This window comes from Acinonyx jubatus, chromosome C2, assembly GCF_027475565.1.
Source record: "Acinonyx jubatus isolate Ajub_Pintada_27869175 chromosome C2, VMU_Ajub_asm_v1.0, whole genome shotgun sequence".
NCBI classification, from domain to species: Eukaryota; Metazoa; Chordata; class Mammalia; order Carnivora; family Felidae; genus Acinonyx; species Acinonyx jubatus.
Window position 1 is genome coordinate 85681719 of NC_069384.1, and position 19500 is coordinate 85701218.

Here is a 19500-nt window from a genome sequence, read left to right on the forward strand (position 1 = left end):
CTCTGAACTGTCAGCACAGAGCCGGACTCGGGGCCAGAACCCACGAACTGTGAGATCATGATTACCCGACTGAGCCACCCAAGTGCCCTCCGCCCACCTTTTTAAAAAACTGTGGTAGAATACTTAACATGAGATCTACCATCTTAATAAATTTTTCCCTTTCTCTTTTCATTCAAGCTTTTCTAAAGGCAAATAAGTTCCTTTCTCAGTATCTGTACTCCCTTACCACCAATGTAGCCACTAATTTACTCTGATCTTGGTTCCAGGAATTCTTCTCTTCCTAAGGTCCTTGATGGCTGCTAGAATGTCCAATACAATGAGAGTGTGCAGTGTACATCCTTACCTAACCGTTCATCAGCATTTGACAGTAGAGCTCTTTCTTTGACTGTATCCTCCTGGTTCTCCTCCTACACATAGGACCGCTCCTATTCAGCCTCTGCCCATTCTTTAAACATAACAATTCCCAGGGACTCTGGCCTTAGTCCTTATCTCTTCCGCTTTCTTTTTTAATGAGCTCATCCAGTCCTGCAATTTTAGTTATCCCCAGCAATCCATATGTCCTGCCCTTATGTCTCTTCTCAGATATCGACCTGTGTATCCGAGTGACCCACTGCATCTTTCCACTTGGAGGAACTTTCCAAAGACATCACAAACTCAGCATATATCTTTTCAGCACATCATTTCTTTTCCCAATCCTCCTCCCTCTCATGGAGACCCTATTCAGTTGGTGGCAACACCATTTAACAACTGTAATAGTGTAAATAACAGCAGAGACATTTGACACATTTGTCAAATTTGACCATTGAAATAAGTAATATTTACATTTATTTTGACATCTGTAGTCAATCACAAATTGCACTGGGGGCTAATTCATACTATGAGCTCTAAAAACAGACTGCTAGAGAATTTGATAATTAGAAGTCCATTGGTGACTGTGAATACAATTACTGTAAATTGCAACCTGATTGTAATTGGCTTAAAAGTGAAGAGAAAGGAAGGAGCTGTTACTAGTGAGCACAGACCAGCTTTCAAGTTTGACAGTGGGAAGATAAGAGAGATTAAATGAATGTCTTTAGGGGAAAGGAGATGTGAGGAAGTCATCTTTTAGAACAAGGAAAGCAACAATTTTGCTAGCTGTGGGAAGAAGGTGGTGGAGAAGAAAGGATAGAAGATAGGGATAATAGGAAGATAAGAATTGAATACTGACAACCATAAAAAAAAGAGAGTAGGGGGATCTTTGTTGCTTTTGTCTATATTATATATTCTTCGTGTAACATTTGTTTTACTAAATTCAGGTCTACTATTTGTCATTAAATAAATAACAGTAAAAAATATTTTTAAAATATTTACATGTAACTTTTTAAAGTTTTTGTTTAAATTCCAGTTAGTTAACATACAGTGTAATGTTAGTTTCAGGTGTACAGTTTAGTGATTCAGCACTTCCATACATCACCTGGTGCTCATCACAAGTGCATTCCTTCATCCCCTCACCCATTTAACCCATCCTCCCACCCACCTCCCCTCTAGTAACCATCAGTTTGTTCTCTATAGTTAAGAGTGTTTTTTGGTTTGCCTCTCTTTTTTTCCCCTATGCTCATTTGTTTTGCTTTTTAAATTCCACATATAAGTGAAATCATATGGTATTTGTCTTTCTCTGATTTATTTCATTTAGCATAATACTCTCTAGCTCCATTCACATCATTGCAATTGGCAAGATTTCATTCTTTTTGATGGCTGAGTAATTTTCCATTATATATAATGGAAATGTGTGTGTGTGTGTGTATATATACACACACACACACATATATATACCACATCTTTATCCAGTCATCAGTCAATGGACATTTGGGCTCTTTCCATAATTTGGCTATTGTTGATAATGCTGCTATAAGCATTGGCATGCATGTATCCCTTGAAATAAGTATTTTTGTATCCTTTGAGTAGATACCTAGTAGTTCAATAATGCAGTTGTTGGATTGTAGGGTAGTTCTATTTTTAACTTTTTGAGGAATCTCCATACTGTTTTCCCAAGCGGCTGCACCAGTTTGCATTTTTCTATGTAATCTTTAACCTTTACATTTATTTACATTATTATTATGTAGTCAGGCAAAAATTGCAATTGAGGCTAATTTGCACAATTAACTAATTAATGTGTTTCTTTTCCTTTTGAAAATTTCCTTCCTGTATTCCATCACTAATAAGTATGAAGAATCCTTTTAATTCGACAGATGTCTTTCGGTTAAAACTCTTACTTTTTTTAAATAAACTCCTATTCTAAAATGAACAATGAGAGTTTCATTTTTCAAGTCTCTACCCCACCAGATTTTGTTGTTTTGTTTTGGTTTTTTGCTATTTTGCTTTTTTGTTACTACTTGAAAAATTTTCTTATATAATGCATCCTATATCTGTGGGCATGTATTGTTTTTCTATACAGTTTCCAAGTTTTATAGTTTATCTAATTCAAGTGAGTAAACCTACATTTCTGTTCTACTTTTGTGGATGAGAGAATGAAAGGTGGGAAGCAGGAGGTAGATAAGGTTAAAGAGAGATGGTGGAATGTCTGCAGAAAGGAAAGTTTACCAGTTAGACTCAAATTCTTAAGAAAACTATAGCTCTGATTCAATGGTATTAACAAAGTTATCAGCACTAACAAAAAACTGGGCAGTTCTTGCAGTTACTCAGGAAGGATTCAGAATGGTGTGGGGAAGATGGGAGGGCTACATTGGACACTTAGCCAATGTCAAAGGAGTTATAAGGAGTGAGGCATCCTCGGCAAATGACTATTTTCTTTCTCTCTTTCCTCACTTCTCCGGCCTCAAAGTCCGCACCATTTTAGCTCCACAGCACTGACACTCCCTTCTCAGCTGCTCATAGATGAGCAGTGCACAGAATCTACCATCAGCAGGCAGCATGCTAAGGTTGTGGTGGAGAGGGCCTGACCTTATTGCCTCAGTTGAAATCCTCAGCTCCAGTGTCTGCCAGAAGAGGTGGGAGGGGCACAGGAAGTGACTACCCTCTGGCTTCTCCTCCCACAGAAGCCCTGCCTCCTCACGCAGGACAGTAGAGAGGTTAGCTTTCTTTCTCCTTCTAGTTCAGTCCTTTGGCTAATGTGAAAGACCACGCAGAAGCTTTGGAGTTGCTTTTTGTGCTTGAAAAAAGTGCATAGATAGAAGACAGGGATTCCTGGCTGGGAGGAGGGAGGAGAGCTGAAGATCTCTGCCTGGGCTGGCTGAGCTAAGCAGTCAAAGTGGGAAGCTGAGTGCTTGAAAGAGGATTATGCTCGCACTAGAAATAAGCAGTAAGTGAGCGAATAACCATTATGGTTTAGAAAAGGATTAATCCCCCTGGGGTTATGGGGTGAAGTAGAAAATATTGCTTAACTCTAGACTAAAACTGTAAGGCTTCTGACTCTGTATACAGTTGTGTGCTGTTTGGAGAGTAGGGGCTTAAATGCAAAACCAGAGCTCTAAATGCCTCCTCCCACTCTTGGAAAATGCCAGCTTCTACTTAGAATAGTTGTGGATATAATCTCCTTCCCTGACCTAGCCTCTTTCCAGGAAAATATATTCCTAAATCAGTAAGGAAGTTGGGATTAAATTGGAAAGGTGGAATTTGGTAGTGGTAGAATTGCAATCTTGAATTACGTTTGGTGAATGCTGACATTGTTATATCAGTGAGCAGTGATTTGTTAATCACAAGGAAGTCTGAGATTGGGGCATTAAAAAGGGAAAATTGAGAGCTTTTATGACAAGGAGGCTGAATAGTCTATATACGTACGATGAAATATAAAAATGTATATAAGTAATAATAGATGGGGTGTTTTAAGGAGCATTAAAAGTAGAACAGCAGTCAGGAAACCTACAAGTGCTCGGATAAAATTTAGTTAGAAAAGAAGAGATTTTAGTTTCAATGACTTTTTGTGCTAGCCAAAAATTTCACAATGTTTACAAAGTCAAGACAATGATTCAGGGATACTTTGATTATTGTCATACATTATAAATACTGTTGCTGGGGAAGATCTGTGGTTCTTTGGTCAGCAAGTTCTGGCAATGACACCACTGCCGCTGGTGCAAAGAATTCTGGGATGCCTGACAGTGAAATGGATGGAAGGACCCACATTCCAACTCTACTTAATGTCCTTTTGTCCAGAAATCGGGTCATGCAAATGAGCTACTTGGTACGTATATAGATCAATATTCGGAAAGGCATTTCTAAATGTTTTGTATTAGGTCTCTGGACAATATCTTATGGCAACCAGTAGACTAAAAGGATACAAAAACAAAAGTGATAGGAAGGAAGTCAGCTTGACTGAAACCAAACCTGTTCTTTTTGTTTTCCATCAATCCTGAAATGGAACCTCAAATGAGCAGAAGAATAATAGAGAGAAATACTGTGGCCATCTGTTCTGTTCTAATGGCTAAATTCATTAATATATGAATGAGAATTTAGATTTTATTTATGCATCCTAATACTTGAAGATTCAGAAATCTCTTTATTACAGAAAAACCCACGAAAATAAGAAGTATGTTTATTGGGGAGGAAGGGGAAAAAATAGACAAGAATTATATCCCACGGTATAAAGAAGATTTACGTCATGTTCACTGAAGGATATAGTTCTTCCCTCAATGAGATGGGGATCCTAATACGGCACAATAGATGCAAACAAATATTTTTAGTTCCCTTAATTCTGGTTGATGCAGTTAAAAGAAAGACAGATGAAGTTAATACAGAAGACAAAGAAAAGATTCTTTAAAAAATATTAACCTTGAACTACAGCTAACTATGTAGTGAATTTTATTTTCCTTTTCTTACTGGTCCTCTACAGAGGTACTATGATTTCTGAAATTATGAAGAAGCAATCTTCCTTTTCTAGTATTCCTATCAACAAGTGCACTGGGAGAAAGAAAAAAAAAAGACTCAGATGTATTATCTTTCTCCTATAGCACAACAGTAAAATGGTTAAAATGATCTGTGACATTTTCTAACTTTACAACTTTTGCTTTGGGGAAGATAGTTGGGGGTTGGACCTGGGTGGGGGAAGGGAAGACAAAATGCCAATAAAGTGCATTTTTAAAAAATTGTCTATATTCTTCCAACTTTTCAAACTACATAATTTTGAAAACTATCTTACATATCTTTTAAAAATTATTTCTGAGTTATTTTTTCCAGTGTTAGTTTTCATCAGATTTGTAAGCAAATGTAGAAAATCTGTAGGTTCGTTATCTGAGTTGTATAGTGCTTATCTTATTCTTACAAATATAAAAGGGATTAAAATAAAACATTTAATCCTTGAAGTCTTAAGCATAGTGCAATTACTAAATGCAGTTTCAGTCTTTAATAAAAATGTGCTGGGACTCTTAAAGGAATTGTTGATCTATCTCAAATTACTAAAGAATCTGTTTTGAAACTACAAAATTGAAAAAACATAACAATATTCAGAAAAAGATTAAAAGGGTAATTTGGATGGGAGAGGCTAGGCAGAAATACTTGATGAGTAATTATAAGCCTGAAGTTTGACAATGAAAACATTTGCTGTTGTCCACGAGAGATTGATATAAAAAATGATGTATTTTGACAAGTGAACAAGGCTAAGTAAAGTATTTAAAAAGTATTAAGTGGAAATTAACATTATTAATGGAAAGAAACTAAATGATCATTTAAAATTATTCTTTCACAAGAAAAGTAAAGAAAAAGGATATGGAAAACTAAGCAGTGATGAAGACCTCGAAATAATTGTTGATCAAAAGCAGGTAAGTGAATGCTTACATACATTTTCTACTGTTGCACTGTAGATCTTTGACAACTGAGGCCCTTTGAGTGTTCGGTCCTGCCCTGGTGGCTGTATTAGCCTGTCCAGCTGAGGCCCGCTTAACAGGATAGATTTTGAGAGCAGCTAAGCCTCCCACTATGATCCCTCTGATCCACTGACTTCTACATGATGTCAACATGCATGTTCTATATATAAAGACAATGAAAAATAGAACAAGATAAGAGGACTTTTAGAAAATTACATGACCCAGGGAAAAATGAATCAATACAGCAAGGATAATTTGGTTGGAGAAAAAAAATTAAACAAGAATCAGAAAGTGTGTTATTTTGAAAGTGAGAAAGCTAACATTAGTGCGAAACAATGAATATGCTTTAAGGGAAGGGGGGTAAAAGACCAAAAATACTGGGAAGTTGAAAACATATACATTGCCCAGTTTACTTTATCAGAATATCTGCAATAAATATAGAGATCTTTTTTTTTAATAAAAAGAAAAAGCTACTTAATATTCTTTAATACTGCCTGTGATTTGAAAAACATCTAGCTTGGATTTTATATGGGCCCATAAGGTGGAATGAAAGCTGCTTAATAGACCATAAACAATGACATACCAGGTAATGGAAGGTTTCCAACTAATGCCACTGAATTGGCATTGGCCCTTAATATCTCTGTTAATTATTGAGGAGACAAGATAACTGCACATCTATTTAATGTGTAAGTGGCCCTAATTCTGAGGGTGATGTAAGCTCAGGTGGAGACTGAGAAATAATTCAAAGGAGTCTGCGTAGATGAAAAGGTTAGAAAGAAAGCAGTCAGCAAGTTACAGGAAGGCAAGTTGCATTTGGACAGTTTCCTAATTGTGCAGTTTGTTTTGCATCATGACAACTGCATTAAAGGAGCCATTGTGTATATTTCTGAAAAAAAAGAAAAATGACCACCAGAAGAGAGCAATCAGGAGCCGTTGAGTTAGAGACCTACTTCTTAGGTCTGGAATAATTGAAGTAGTTGAAATGGTCTTCTGGGAGAAAACTCACCAAAAAAAAAGCATCTCCCCAGAAGTGCAGAATATGTTGATCTTACAGGGTTCACTCAGACTACCTTCAAATTAATGTTTCTTGCCTTATCTTTACTCTCCTGCTTTTGAGTAAATTGGGGGACAAGGAGTACAGGTCGGTGAGGACTTTGGCCATGTATTTCTACTTAGTGCCAAATTGTCAGGTTAGTTAATAGGATAAGTGTGGCTGGAGCTCGAGTGCTCTGCTGGGCTATTGGCTATCATTTTAATTATGCCAGATTAATTAGTTGGAGCACACAATCTCCATCTCCCACAGATCCTATTCCTAGACTGACATTCTCATTGAAGGACTGGCAGATGAACTAATGAAATACAATTGAGTATATTATGAGAACACACATACCTATCCATTTCTCTATTAAAATGAAAAGTAAGTTATTTTTTTATTTCTTCCTTGATCATGTATAAGTCAAATGTTTATAATGTTTTTATAATGTTAATGTTAAATGTTTTTTGTACTTTGTTAGTATCATCCTACCCTCAAAGTCTGCTTTTCTTTCTTTCTTTCTTCCTTCCTTCCTTCCTTCCTTCCTTCCTTCCTTCCTTCCTTTTTTTCTTTGCCTTAAGCTTTTTTTTGTTTGTTTTAACTAAATTTTGGGATTCAGAAAACCATAAATGTATACATTGAGATCTCTGGAGTGGAAAGCCCAAGAGAGTCATTGTTCTTTTTTTCTCATGGTACCTTTCACAACATGTATGTAGTTGTCCCTAAACGCATTTTATTAACTGTTAAGGGAACCGACTTTGCTTCTGTTTCAGAAAATAATGCTATTTTATACCTGGATCAAATAAGGGAGGATTTGACTTGCTCAGTCATTGTTTGCCTCTGTAGTTATCATGTTTCTTCCAGTGGCATTGCACCAGTTGGAACCAGTTGGCAGTGACCCAGCTCTGCTGAGTCATTCATGTCAAAACACATTTTAAAAGGCGAGTAATTATGAATATGAGTTGGCTTTCATGTTTGCTGTTGGCAGTAAGACTAGTCCTTCCTTTTTGGGAAGGTTTACTTGGTGGTGATGTTGTGAGCAAATCCTAGGTTGAAATAATGACAATGTTGATAACTCAAAGCAAAACATTTAGGAAAACACTCTAATTAGTCTTTATAATACCACCAAAAATTCTTTCTGTGCTTAAGAGATCAACATTAAAAGTGTGTATGTGTGTAAAACACATTTGTTTAATATTGCTTCATCTCATAGATACTATATTAGGGAGGAATCTTTATGCTCAATTTATTCTTCCTATAACATTTTACTAACATGGTAGATATTTTTGTTAGTCAATCTTCATATAACTGCCAAAAGAAAATCTAGAGAAGATAAATAAAATAGTTGGAGTGCTGTGCTGGGCAGAAGTCTACTAATCTCATTAAATCTGTCATTCAGAAGCTGTCGCTCTACAAATGCTGTGCAAGCTATATGCCATTTTATCAGTCGTGTGATTTGCAAGACTTGTACTTCCACAAAAAGTTCACAATTTTGCTTATATAAGCAAATTAATAACAGAAATAGCACAGAGTGTGTGGATTTTGTTCTCCCTGACTGCCTCCATTCAAGGGGGTAAAAGGTGATTTCTGTTATTTTTACATGAGAAAAAGTGATTTTGGAAATGTGTAAGGTTTTATTCTTAAAAGGCAATATTGTTCTTTTTGTGAAATTTTATTAGAAAAATTTATTTGAAATACATATGAAAATGTTCTAGAGAATTCTTAGACTAGTGCTAATGTCCTAAAGTAACAGGTGCCATATGTAATCACACATATATACACACATATATAGTCACTTAAATATAAATGTATGAGACTGGCATTGGAGTCCATATTTTCCACTAGAAATCCCTAGAGTTTTCAAACTTCAAGCATAGTAAAGCAATCGAAGGAAGCATATTCAATTAAAATCTTAATGGTTCTAAACCCCAGACATTTGACATAAATATATGTGTATTGCATTATTTATATAATCAGTAATATAATTATTAAACTATTACATGTAATTATTAATAAATATATAATTAATAAATTATATATTTGGCTTTCTAGAATAAATATTAAAAGAGAAATTTTAAATGTATATTTTGGATCATTTTTATTATTCTTAAAATATTCTTTCCTGATTGATCTTGTAGATCTTGTTTAGGAATAGGTTTCATGTACATATTAATTTCCTTTTGAGATTTTAGGGATGGGAATGAGGGAGTAGATGGTCAAGTACCTTGAGTAAGGGATCAAAAACATTATCTACTTTGAATAAATAATAAATTCATTCTATTTTAAATTGCTATTTTTAATTAGAATAGAGCCACCTTCGTTCAAGGTTTATGACATGCTGGACCAAGATGACTTTTCTTCTAAAATGTTTTCAATTTCCAAGTTAACTTAAAGGACCTAACAAAAGGTAACACAAAAGTATAGAATTTATGATTATATGAAGGATACACTCACAGGCTCAAATATTTAAAGAATGGTTTTAACAGTATGTCATGGATCCAGTTGGTTATAGGACTCGGAGTTGCAGCTGCATAGCCTTCAGTGCAGTAAGGTGGGGAAATGTCAAATATCAGCCAGTTACAAGAGGAACAATTGTACAGAGGTCAGAGCAGTGGTTCTCAAATCTTAGCAGCCTCAGAATCCCCTGGAAGGCTTGTTGGAGGTTTTGGCGTGGGGGAGGGGGGTGGGGGAGGTGCGGGCATCCCCAGAGTTTCTGATTCTGTAGGTAAGAGGTAGGGCCAAGAATTTGCATTTCTATATCCTTAGCTCCCACTGCTGGTCCCAGACTACACTTTGAGAACTGCTGGACCAAAGGAAACAATTATTGTAGTTCTAAAGGGAAAAAATAGTTATATAAGGACTTGTAATAAATTCTACACTCTTCAACTGAGCATTACCTGGATACCTAAAGACTAGAATTCATAGACATCCAACATAATGATGCTGAAAACAAGAAAACCACAGCCATTTATACTCAAAGGTGCTTTTAAGACCCAGGTTTGTAGTATGACTAAATTCCACTCAATAGCCTTGTGAGCTTGAATCAGTTTGAGGTATTTATTTATTTGTCAAATATTATTCTGCTCTTACCATCTCTTAGAGTTTCTCTGAGAAGATAAAATCTATTAAAATGCTTTATAAACTGTAAATCGTTATGCCATTTTAATTAACTAGTCATTACCACTATATCAGTCTGCTTCACCTGCCACATGAATTATCATAGACTAGATGGCTTAAACAATAGACATTTATTTCTCACAGTTCTGGAGGCTGGGAAGTCCAAGATCAAGGTGCTGGTATGGCCAGTTTCTGGTAAAAGCCCTCTTCCTGGCTTATAGATAGCTGCATTCTCACTGTGCTTTCTGTGTTTTCATATGGCAAGGAGAAAGAGCTCTGGAGTCTCTTCCTCTTATTAGGGCCCTACCCTTATGGACTCATTTAACCTTCACTTCTTCTTGTAGGCCTTATCTCCAAATATAGTCACATTGGGCTTCAACATATGAATTTGTGGGGAGGGATACAAGCACTCAGTCCCTAGTACCCCACAACCCCAATTTAGCAGAATATTGAGATCTAGAAAGGTGAATCAAGTTGCCCTGAGTCCTGATTAGGTACATAGAGAACACTGGAAGCCAGCCCTCCTTCCTGACAGTCCAATACTCTTTCTGTCACTCCATGTAGCTCTCTACAGTTGCCCATTACTGTCATCCCATAGGTGGGTCTTAAGAAACTATTTTGTTCCAGTGTTTTAATTATATAAATATACTAGGAAGTATCATAATTGGCCAGTGTTTATTTATTGAACCCTCACAGGGATAATCTTTTCCATAAACACTGCTTAACTGTTTACTTCCCTCTTGGCCCCTATGGATTTGTTAGGAGAGAAATGCTTTTCAGAATAAGTGTATACAGAAGTAGAGCTAAAAGGTTGTTGACATTCTGTTACTCTTCCCTTCCCTACAAAACTTCCTCAGAGAGGAGGCATGAGAGCATCATGGAGAGAGACAAAACATACTTTTCTTGGCCCAAAACCTTTCTGAGAGTGTCCTTTTAAATTTATAGGAGAAGCCTGAGCAGAAAGCAATGGAAACTAGAATTTCTGTGATTTTTCTCTAAAGAAAAAGAAGAAACAAAGTATAGCCACCCCCTTGTATTTTCAGTAACATGGAAGCATTTGGATAGGATTGCAATTCTATCCTAGTGGTCATTGTGGGAATGAATCCTAAAGAAGAGAATACAAGCCATCATGAAGTAAAAATGAAAGAATGAGAAAAACCAATGAACGGGAAAGGGTACCCAACTTCCCTCTGGTGTTAACAGATAGTGTGGTCGTATCACCATCTAAGCTGCTGACACGAGTCTTGGATTCATAAATGCTAAAGGGATGGGGATGATATGTGTCACTGCCTTGTACTCAGCACCATCTGGCCAGTGCTTTCTTTGCCATTACAATATGGCAGCTTAACTTAAATATAATTCAGATCCTATTACTTCTGAGGAGATTTTTAAAGTGTGAGACCATGTTTCTTGGTATCATGTGTAAAACTGTCCTGAAATACCTTCTTGGGGATCAGTATTGGTCACCAAGAACAGAAACCCCTCTAGAGTTGCAGAAAAGAGACCATCTGGTCAGCCTGGAGATTCTGATGCAGGACGCTCTGAGACACTGAAAGGACAAAGCACATTCTGCAGTTGTGGTTGCCCTCATTACTCTCAGAGCAGACAGATTCATTAGTGCTTTCCTTAGGAAAGACTGATAGATGAGAAATGGTTCAATGAAAATAAGGCATACGTATTTGTGATGAGAGAGACTGAAGCTATTCAAATTTGCTGTCTATCTGAAATCAACATTGTAGTAAACAAAGATTCACTACTGTAGTCCAATCAGTGCCATCTTGTCTGCAAAGCTATTTATCATCATAAATATTGTACAAGAAAGGGGAAAAGTTTTGCACTAGGTTAAGTAGAAAAATTACTGGAATAAAGGCATGATCACCCTGTGTTTTATTCCTGAATATTTCCTATTTTTGTCAAGAAACAGAAAAATCGTTCTGAGTTACTGGTAATTTGGCAAGGGTGGAGTGGGGGGAAGCATAGTAATGCAAAATATTTTATTTTATGTTTTCCTTACAAACTCACAATGGGGAGTTTATTTTTGTTTGTTTAACTTCATGCATTTCAATTCAGTGTACCAATTCCCCTAAGCATCACCTCTGACTCTAAGAAAAACAAAAAGGGTAGACCTAATATCTTAATTTCAGAGTCTTCTGACATGTTACTGAGATCTGAAGGTAGAAGCCCAGAAGATGTAGATGGCCACTCTTTATACAGTGACACAGAGACAAGCAAGAGAAACCTGAAGTAGGAGACCATCATTCTAGCTTCTAGTCTCGACATTGCTACTAACTAAGCAGAAGACACTAGAGTGAGCAATTTAAGTTCTCTGGGTTTCTATTTCTTTATCTCTAACGTGGAATAACACCATCTGGCTCAGATGTCTGTTGTGAGATTCAAATGGGGATATCCCTCTGGAGAACCTTGCATTCAGTTCATCCTCTTTTGGTCAGAACCAGCCTAGAATCCAGGGCCACTGCAGCCTTTCTTTCATGTTCTTTCCACCAGCAGCTCATGCTTCCCTGAACATCAGGTTGGTTGTTGCATTGCAACATTTTTGCTTTGCTTATTCCCACTGCTTCACAAGTGTTCTGCATGCTTTCTGTAAGGTGCCATCAGGTACTCTAGTGCTGGCTCCTCTGTCCCCACAAGCTTTGAACATTGTGAATATATGACAAAGTTGTTACACAGTGGTAGGAACAGGGCTTTCACAGTCAGGAATCTGAATTAAATCTGAATGAAAACAGGGTATGGTCACATAATAGTTTTATTATGGGAAAATTAACCAGCCTCTATGAGCTTCAGCCTGCTGTCTATAAAATGAGGAAAATACTATCTATTTCATAAAATAGTTGGGAGGATTAATAAGTTGCTGTATATAAATGCCTAGCAAAATGCATGGCATAATGAGTACTTTATAAATGGAAGGTACAGGAATCAGGGGGGTGGTGATGGTAAAACTCTTAGATTTTTATTGGCTGTACAGTTCCCTTGGATTTCTTCAGGACTGAGTTATAATAATTCTAAACAACCAAGTCTATTCTGGGGTCTTAGATACATCCTTCTTGGATCCACTAGGTACAGAAATGAGGAGAATAGATTGTGTATAAGGAAAATAGGGAGTGAGGGAGAAAGCCTCACAAGCTGGCCCCTCTAGAGGCGGCAGCACCTACCAGATCCAGCTAATTGCCATCTTGTTGGAAATTGGCTCAGAGTCACCACATATACTAATTTTTCAAGAGAAGCAATTTGCTGCTTTTTAAATGTTTAAAGTCAATTTAAAGTTGTTACAACAATGTGTAGTCAAACAAAGCAGTCTGAGTCTATATACAACCCTGGGGTTCCAATTTGTGACCTGTTATACTCATGAGATTCTAAAGTCAAAGGAGAGTAGGATGCTGACATGGGCCTGGGTGGGCCTCTGCTCTCCCCTTCTTATTTCTCTCCTGCTTTATACCCTCCACCTTGAAAACTAACTTAACCTAGTTGTTGATTTGATGAAAATAATGAACATTAAAGTATAATTGTCAGATGGTTTTAAGTCTTCCAAGAAGTTCAAAAACCCAAAAGGGAACTGAACCATTTAACCTAAAATGTAAAAGAATACTCATCTGATAAAATGAGAAGGTCAGATATTATAAGCAGAAGGCATTGCCGATATTTCCTCCTATTCAGGTCTTTGGCCACCTCTTGGCAGCCTAGCATCTCAGTGAGTACACAAGTTACCAACATTGTTGGATAGCAAGCATCAGCTTTCCTCTACCAGTCCATCTTCCCCAATTTTCCGGACAGTAATGAAAATAACAGGGCTTGGTTAAAAACTATAATCACCACGAGAGATCATGAATTGCCACCTCAAGTTCAACAAATATGTATGCATCACAGATCTTTATTTTAAAGTATTAATATACAGTCTATGTTCATTACATACAACATGAGAAAAACCTGGACTTTCCAGTTGGAAAAATATAGATGTTAAGTAATTTTCAAATAGCCCATTTTTTTTCTTTTTAATCGAATGGGGAAAGGTGCTGGCAGCATGTTTAGTCAGTGAGAAAATAAAGCAAAATTGAAATGACATGAGCTGACATGCTGGGTGTAAAAATGATGTGATATATGAAAATAACAGCCAGAGATGGTAATACTTAAAAGCAGACTCAGCCAATTGGAATGCAACTTGAAGAGAAACCATTCAACCTTTCACTGTGGAAGATTTGTTGTGCTTTTACTGGCTGTTTCTGGTTTTGTTTTGGTTTTTGGGTGGTTGTTTTTGTTGCTGTTTTAAGTAGATTCATCTGACCAACATGAGAACCGTAGACATCAGAGCTGTTAGGAACTTTAGATAATCTAATCCTGAAGCTTTCAAACTGTGCTCTGCGGGGCCCATTCTGGATTGTGAATTGGTGGGGAGGGCTGTCTGTGATGTGGCACCATCCCTTAGAGAGCAAGTCAGCCACTGGGTGTGCAGACAGGCTTTGTTCAATGAAAGGGTGCTGCTGCTAAGAAATTTAATTATATTATTCTAGTTCCATCAAAATAAGTTAAATGAGTTTAAGAGTAGGGAGATAGCTTGACTGTGTCACCAGGTTATTTTATATCAGGTCTGCAGCCTCTAGTCTTGGGTTCATTCATCTATCCTTGTAACTGCCTTTCTAAATTAAGCTGCTTATCCTTTCTTCTATATTTCCTCATGCTGGTCAGCTAAATATACCAACCAAGTCAGAAAAATCACTTGAAAGAAGTGTGCATTTCAAGTGCACAGCTTAATCTATGAAATTTGTTCTGGTAGATTTTTATGAAAGAATGTTTACATGAGATGCTTCCTACTTCATAAAGGGGATCTCATAACTTTGTGACAACTTCCCAGTATATATCAGGATTCAGGTATTAAGGATTTTAAAAGTGGAATTTGTATCTCCTAAGACACCCCTAACAAGATTAGCAAAATGCTTCCTCCATGCCGAAGCAGGCAGTTTCTACAGTTCATCTCAGGTCTTCTCCACCTGGATCAGTTTATCATCTCCTTCTCCGTTGGCTGTGCGCATTGTGGGCCGTGTCCGTGGTTCCACATGGAGTGTCCCAGTCCATCCATTTTGAGATGCGCTGCCAGTGTTTCACCCTGCAGGTGAACTCACTGATTACTGGTCGGATCGGTGGCTGTTGCCATAAGGGTTTTGAAAACCAGGTGTGGGTGGAAATATTTATACTCATATTTACATTACATATTCAAAATCTGATAAATAAAGATAAAGGAGCAGACACACCATACAAATAATTTTTTTTCTTATTTTAATATTTAAACAGCAGAAATATTTAAACAGCAGAAATATTAATATTTAATATTAAACAGAGTGTAACTGTCTCTTCTTCCCCTTCTGACTTTGGACCCAGATGTCTGTGATCTGCCATGGCCCCGACCTTGTCATTTCTGTGGTTGTGCATTTATTTCTCTCCCATCCAGGCTTCACCATACCGAGGCCTTTCCTTTCTGCTCAGCCCCATTCTCTGATCCCTGCCTCTGGAATGTGTCTCTTATTCTGACACTGCATATATAAGCTTTGACAGAAACGCAGTTCTTGCAAAACTGCTTTTTTTTTAATGCTCCACTGCTTCCTTCCCTTTCTCCAAAACAACTCTACAATTCTGTCATTTCCATTTTAAGTCATTAATTTTTCACATGGTCTACCCCCAATCATAGTGAGTACCACTTCCTTCCTATCTTGTGATCTGGGGAAAACACATGCATACACAAATGATCATTCAACACAATTGTTATTTATTCCTCACCATAGTATTTTTTTTTTGGCCAAATGATCTCATTCTTGAAATATATGAATAAGTGACTTATTACAGAAATGGTGAGAGAATGTACCATCTCGGCTTTGTGTGGGATGTTCTGAATAGAAAAAAACATTCATTCATGACTTTTTTCCAACAAAATTATCTCATTTGTATAATTTGTGAATAATTAATGAATTCTTATGGTAGAAAAACACTAAACAGTTTATGGAAGTAGTTTTCTTCCAGACAAAGTTTGTCCAATGATCATTTCCCTAGAGTCTCAGCTTCTATTTTTAAACTTTAAATGTGCCCCCAAAACTGACGCATTAATTTTTGTGAACTATGGGAGTAGTTTCTGAAAAAGAATTACTGAGTGATGGTGCATTCGTTGATGGATTTTTTTAATCAACTTGTTTAGTACAGAATAAAACAAATTGAAGCTCATGAACAGGTTTACTCTTCAATTTTTATGCTAAAGATGGAAAACCTTGGAAACTTTGCTTTTGCAGAAAGGGAAACAATTTGTTTTTCACTAAACGAACGAGCAATCTTATCCTTCCATCCAAACTCCAAGGAACTTGATTTAAAATCATCTCCCTGTGGGTCTATGAACCACAGTAGCCCAACAAGACATACCCCGTGAACTCCAACACTGCTCGGCTTAGTGTAGCCCACAGGTGGTAGGCACCCAAGACTGCAGACAACCAAGGCTTGTCACTGTCTCCCAAATAAAATGCAAACCCTTCAGTTGAACTTGCATGCTGTGCGTGGCCCAGCCCCTGACCACCCTGTTATCCTCATTCAGTGCCGCCTCCACTCTACACCCCATTCATATTGAACAACTTGAAGAACCCCAGGTGTGTAACGCTCTTCCTCCCTCTTGGCCTTCACCCTCTATATGTATACATGCATACAGTCTGTATCACAGATCTTCTGATATGCCCCTGGGAGTGAAGGGTATAGGTTGGAGGGATGGAGGCCTCCTCATGGTTCTGACTGAAGCTTTCCCCTTTGCATATCCAAATGCTAAGAGAGGAGAGAGAAAGAACAGTCTCTCTTGGCTCTGTACACAAGCAGACTTCTTAAATCCTAAAAATGTGGGGAAAAATGAGGAAAAAATGAAAAACAAAAGTAAAGTCTACTCCTGAAGAGAAGGGGAGCAAAGGGGAAACAGAAAAACCTGAGAGTCTTTTCTTTATAGAAATTTGATATCTAAATAATTTTGCTATGTATTTTCAGTGGCTTTGTTGTAGGGGAAAATGTTTAATTATGTTTAGTACATTTATGCCTTTTGTGGTTCTAAAAAAAATTAGAGCTTGATTCTGCCCTCTTCCCAAGGTTCATCCCCCCATGTGATATGCAGTGGAGCAGTGGAGAGAGAGCACAGCAGGACCAGCTCAGGGGATGTTGGCAACATTTAACTTTCCAGTATTCAAAGGAGACAACTAAACAGGGAATCATATATTTAAAAATCGGTTCTAAGATAAACTATGTGAACAAAATTAAATTGTCTTTTATTTTTCTCCATTACGAAGTCACCTAATAAAATAACTTCTGGAGGAAGATACATGTTTTAAAAATATGTGTATTTCAGTGGAAATGATCTAACCTTTTAGATAGATCACTCATTTATTTTACAGAAACTTCTTGGCAGTGCATTTCTTGCTAGGTGTTTGCCATTTGCTGGGACACAGAGATGACATAAACATACTCATGGCCCTTGAGAAGTCAACAGTATGTTGCGGACCTTCTTAGATACCAACACTTAGCATTTACTATGTGCTACACCCTTTTGTAAAAGCTTTATATAGATTAACTCATTTAACCCTCCCAACAACTCCATGATGTAGGTCCTACTATCCCCATTTCATCATGCACACTAACGCACAGGGAGTTTACACAGGTTTGCTACACTGCACAGCTACAAGGAAATGTGCTGTGTGCAGCAGTATATGCAGCCGTGGGTCCCAGGAGTTCACAATTAGGAGGTTATCTTTCCATCATCCTTCCCTGACTTATTAGGGAGATAGTAGATAGATATATTAGTAATGGTACTATCTTGACTGTGCTAGGAAAAATAATGTAACATGGTAGAATCTGAGAAAGCCTTTCTGTTTATAAAGGAAAGATGCATTTGATAAAGAAAAGCATAAATGAATTAAGATGGGTAAACTGGAAAAGAAATATTCTCCCTTCAAAAAAAAAGTATTCTTGTGTGTGTGTGCATGTGTGTGTGTGTGTGTGTGAGAGAGAGAGAGAGAGAGAGAGAGGCAGAGAGACAGAGAATGTGTGAATACATAGCCATAAACCCACATACCCCAAAGCAAACCTATGAAAAAGGTCAGTTGCCCAGTCCTAGAAGAAATGCCCACCTCTGAGGCCATGGGGACACTGCACTGCACTGAATGGTGGGACCAGGTGACCAGACTGTCTTGCAAGGGAACCAGTAAAATGCACATATTGCATTGCAGTTGCTACATGTGCTTCATGTCCTCCCATTTGAGGTGTTTCTCATGATAAATCCAATCCTTACTTTGTGTCTAGAATTACCTCTGTGCTCCCCACATTTGAAAAATTCCATGCCTGGAAGAAAACCAGAAAGTTCGTCACTTCAGCCTTTGTTAAATAACTTTCTGTTATGGGAGTAGATTGCTGTGCTCTGAAAATGTCACTCTGACAGCTGCCCTACAGTGGCTGACCTTTCTTCTCGGGCTGAAGTCCCTGCTGAAATGTTTGGTAGAGCTAGTTTATCCCAACTTGCTGGCAGATCTCCAGTTTCTCTGCATGCCCATTTGGAAAAGTGGTCTGAGGGTTGATATTTTGCCACTTATGACTTTCACCCAAAACACCTCTGCCCCTCTGAGCTTCTTATGATCCCTGTATCCTCCCAAAAGCAGCGCTCTGGTCTTCCTCCACAAACCTTACCTGTTAGTGCTGGAGGGTCACCCTTGGGGTCCCTTCTCCCTGCTTACTCTGCTTATTATGAGTATATGAAACCTTCCTCAGAAACTGTGGATGAGGGGTGCCTGGGTGGCTCAGTCCATTAAGCATCAGACTCTTGATTTCAGCACAGGTCATGATCCCACAGTCATGCGATTGAGCCCCGTATTGGGCTCCACACTGAGCACGGAGCCTGCTTGGGATTCTTTCTCTCTCCTTCTCCCCTGCTTGCACACTGTCTCTCTCAAAAAAAAAAAAAAAAAAAAAAAAACTTTGGATGAGACAGAAAGTCTCACCCTTGCTCCCAGGGACTCTTCATTTTGCATACTCTCTCATTTTTGCATGGTCACAAGCATAATTTTCATTTTTTGCAGAGTTGCAGTCAGTATGCATTCAGTTTCATTTCTGTTTCTTTACGTAACATCATGCTACACTCACTTTTCCACGTTGATATTTAGTTTTTATAAATGTCACTTTAATGGTTGCCTTATATTGATTCAAGGTGATCCTTAGGCATTTTTTTTCCATGACTTTCCCTGACTTGAGTAGTGACCATCCAAAGCTTTCTCTTCTTCTTTCAGGATGCAGGTTATCAAATAAAAAGAAAAGGAAGGGATTGCCAGAAAATCGTGTACATTACTATGATTAGACATATACGGATTGACCATGAATTATGCATGATGTTTATGGGAATTTGCACAGTGTCATCTTTTAATATCCCTGCTGCACCTTTAAATATCACTGGAGATGCCACCATGCATGTTGCTCTGCTCTCATAAAACCTTAGCTTTAAATCACAACCTACATGGCAGTTATATGGGATTCTGCTTCCTGAGG

At 37.7% G+C, this 19500-nt stretch overlaps 1 protein-coding gene across 11 annotated transcripts in view; it reads left to right on the forward strand.

Annotated features, from left to right (window-relative positions):
- Positions 1-19500, forward strand: part of PEX5L (peroxisomal biogenesis factor 5 like) — a 227097-nt gene that overhangs the window by 54216 nt on the left and 153381 nt on the right. For 3 of the 11 annotated variants that reach the window (XM_027061376.2, XM_053221185.1, XM_027061370.2), the window contains exon 2: positions 5679-5750. The exons of 4 other annotated variants lie outside the window; for them this stretch is intronic. In XM_027061376.2, the coding sequence (XP_026917177.1) occupies positions 5679-5750 (72 nt within the window). Of the gene's footprint in view, positions 1-1799; positions 4178-5678; positions 5751-19500 lie in introns of those variants that run through there. 4 more of the 11 variants (XM_015071034.3, XM_027061371.2, XM_015071033.3 and 1 more) reach the window with 3 other exon arrangements.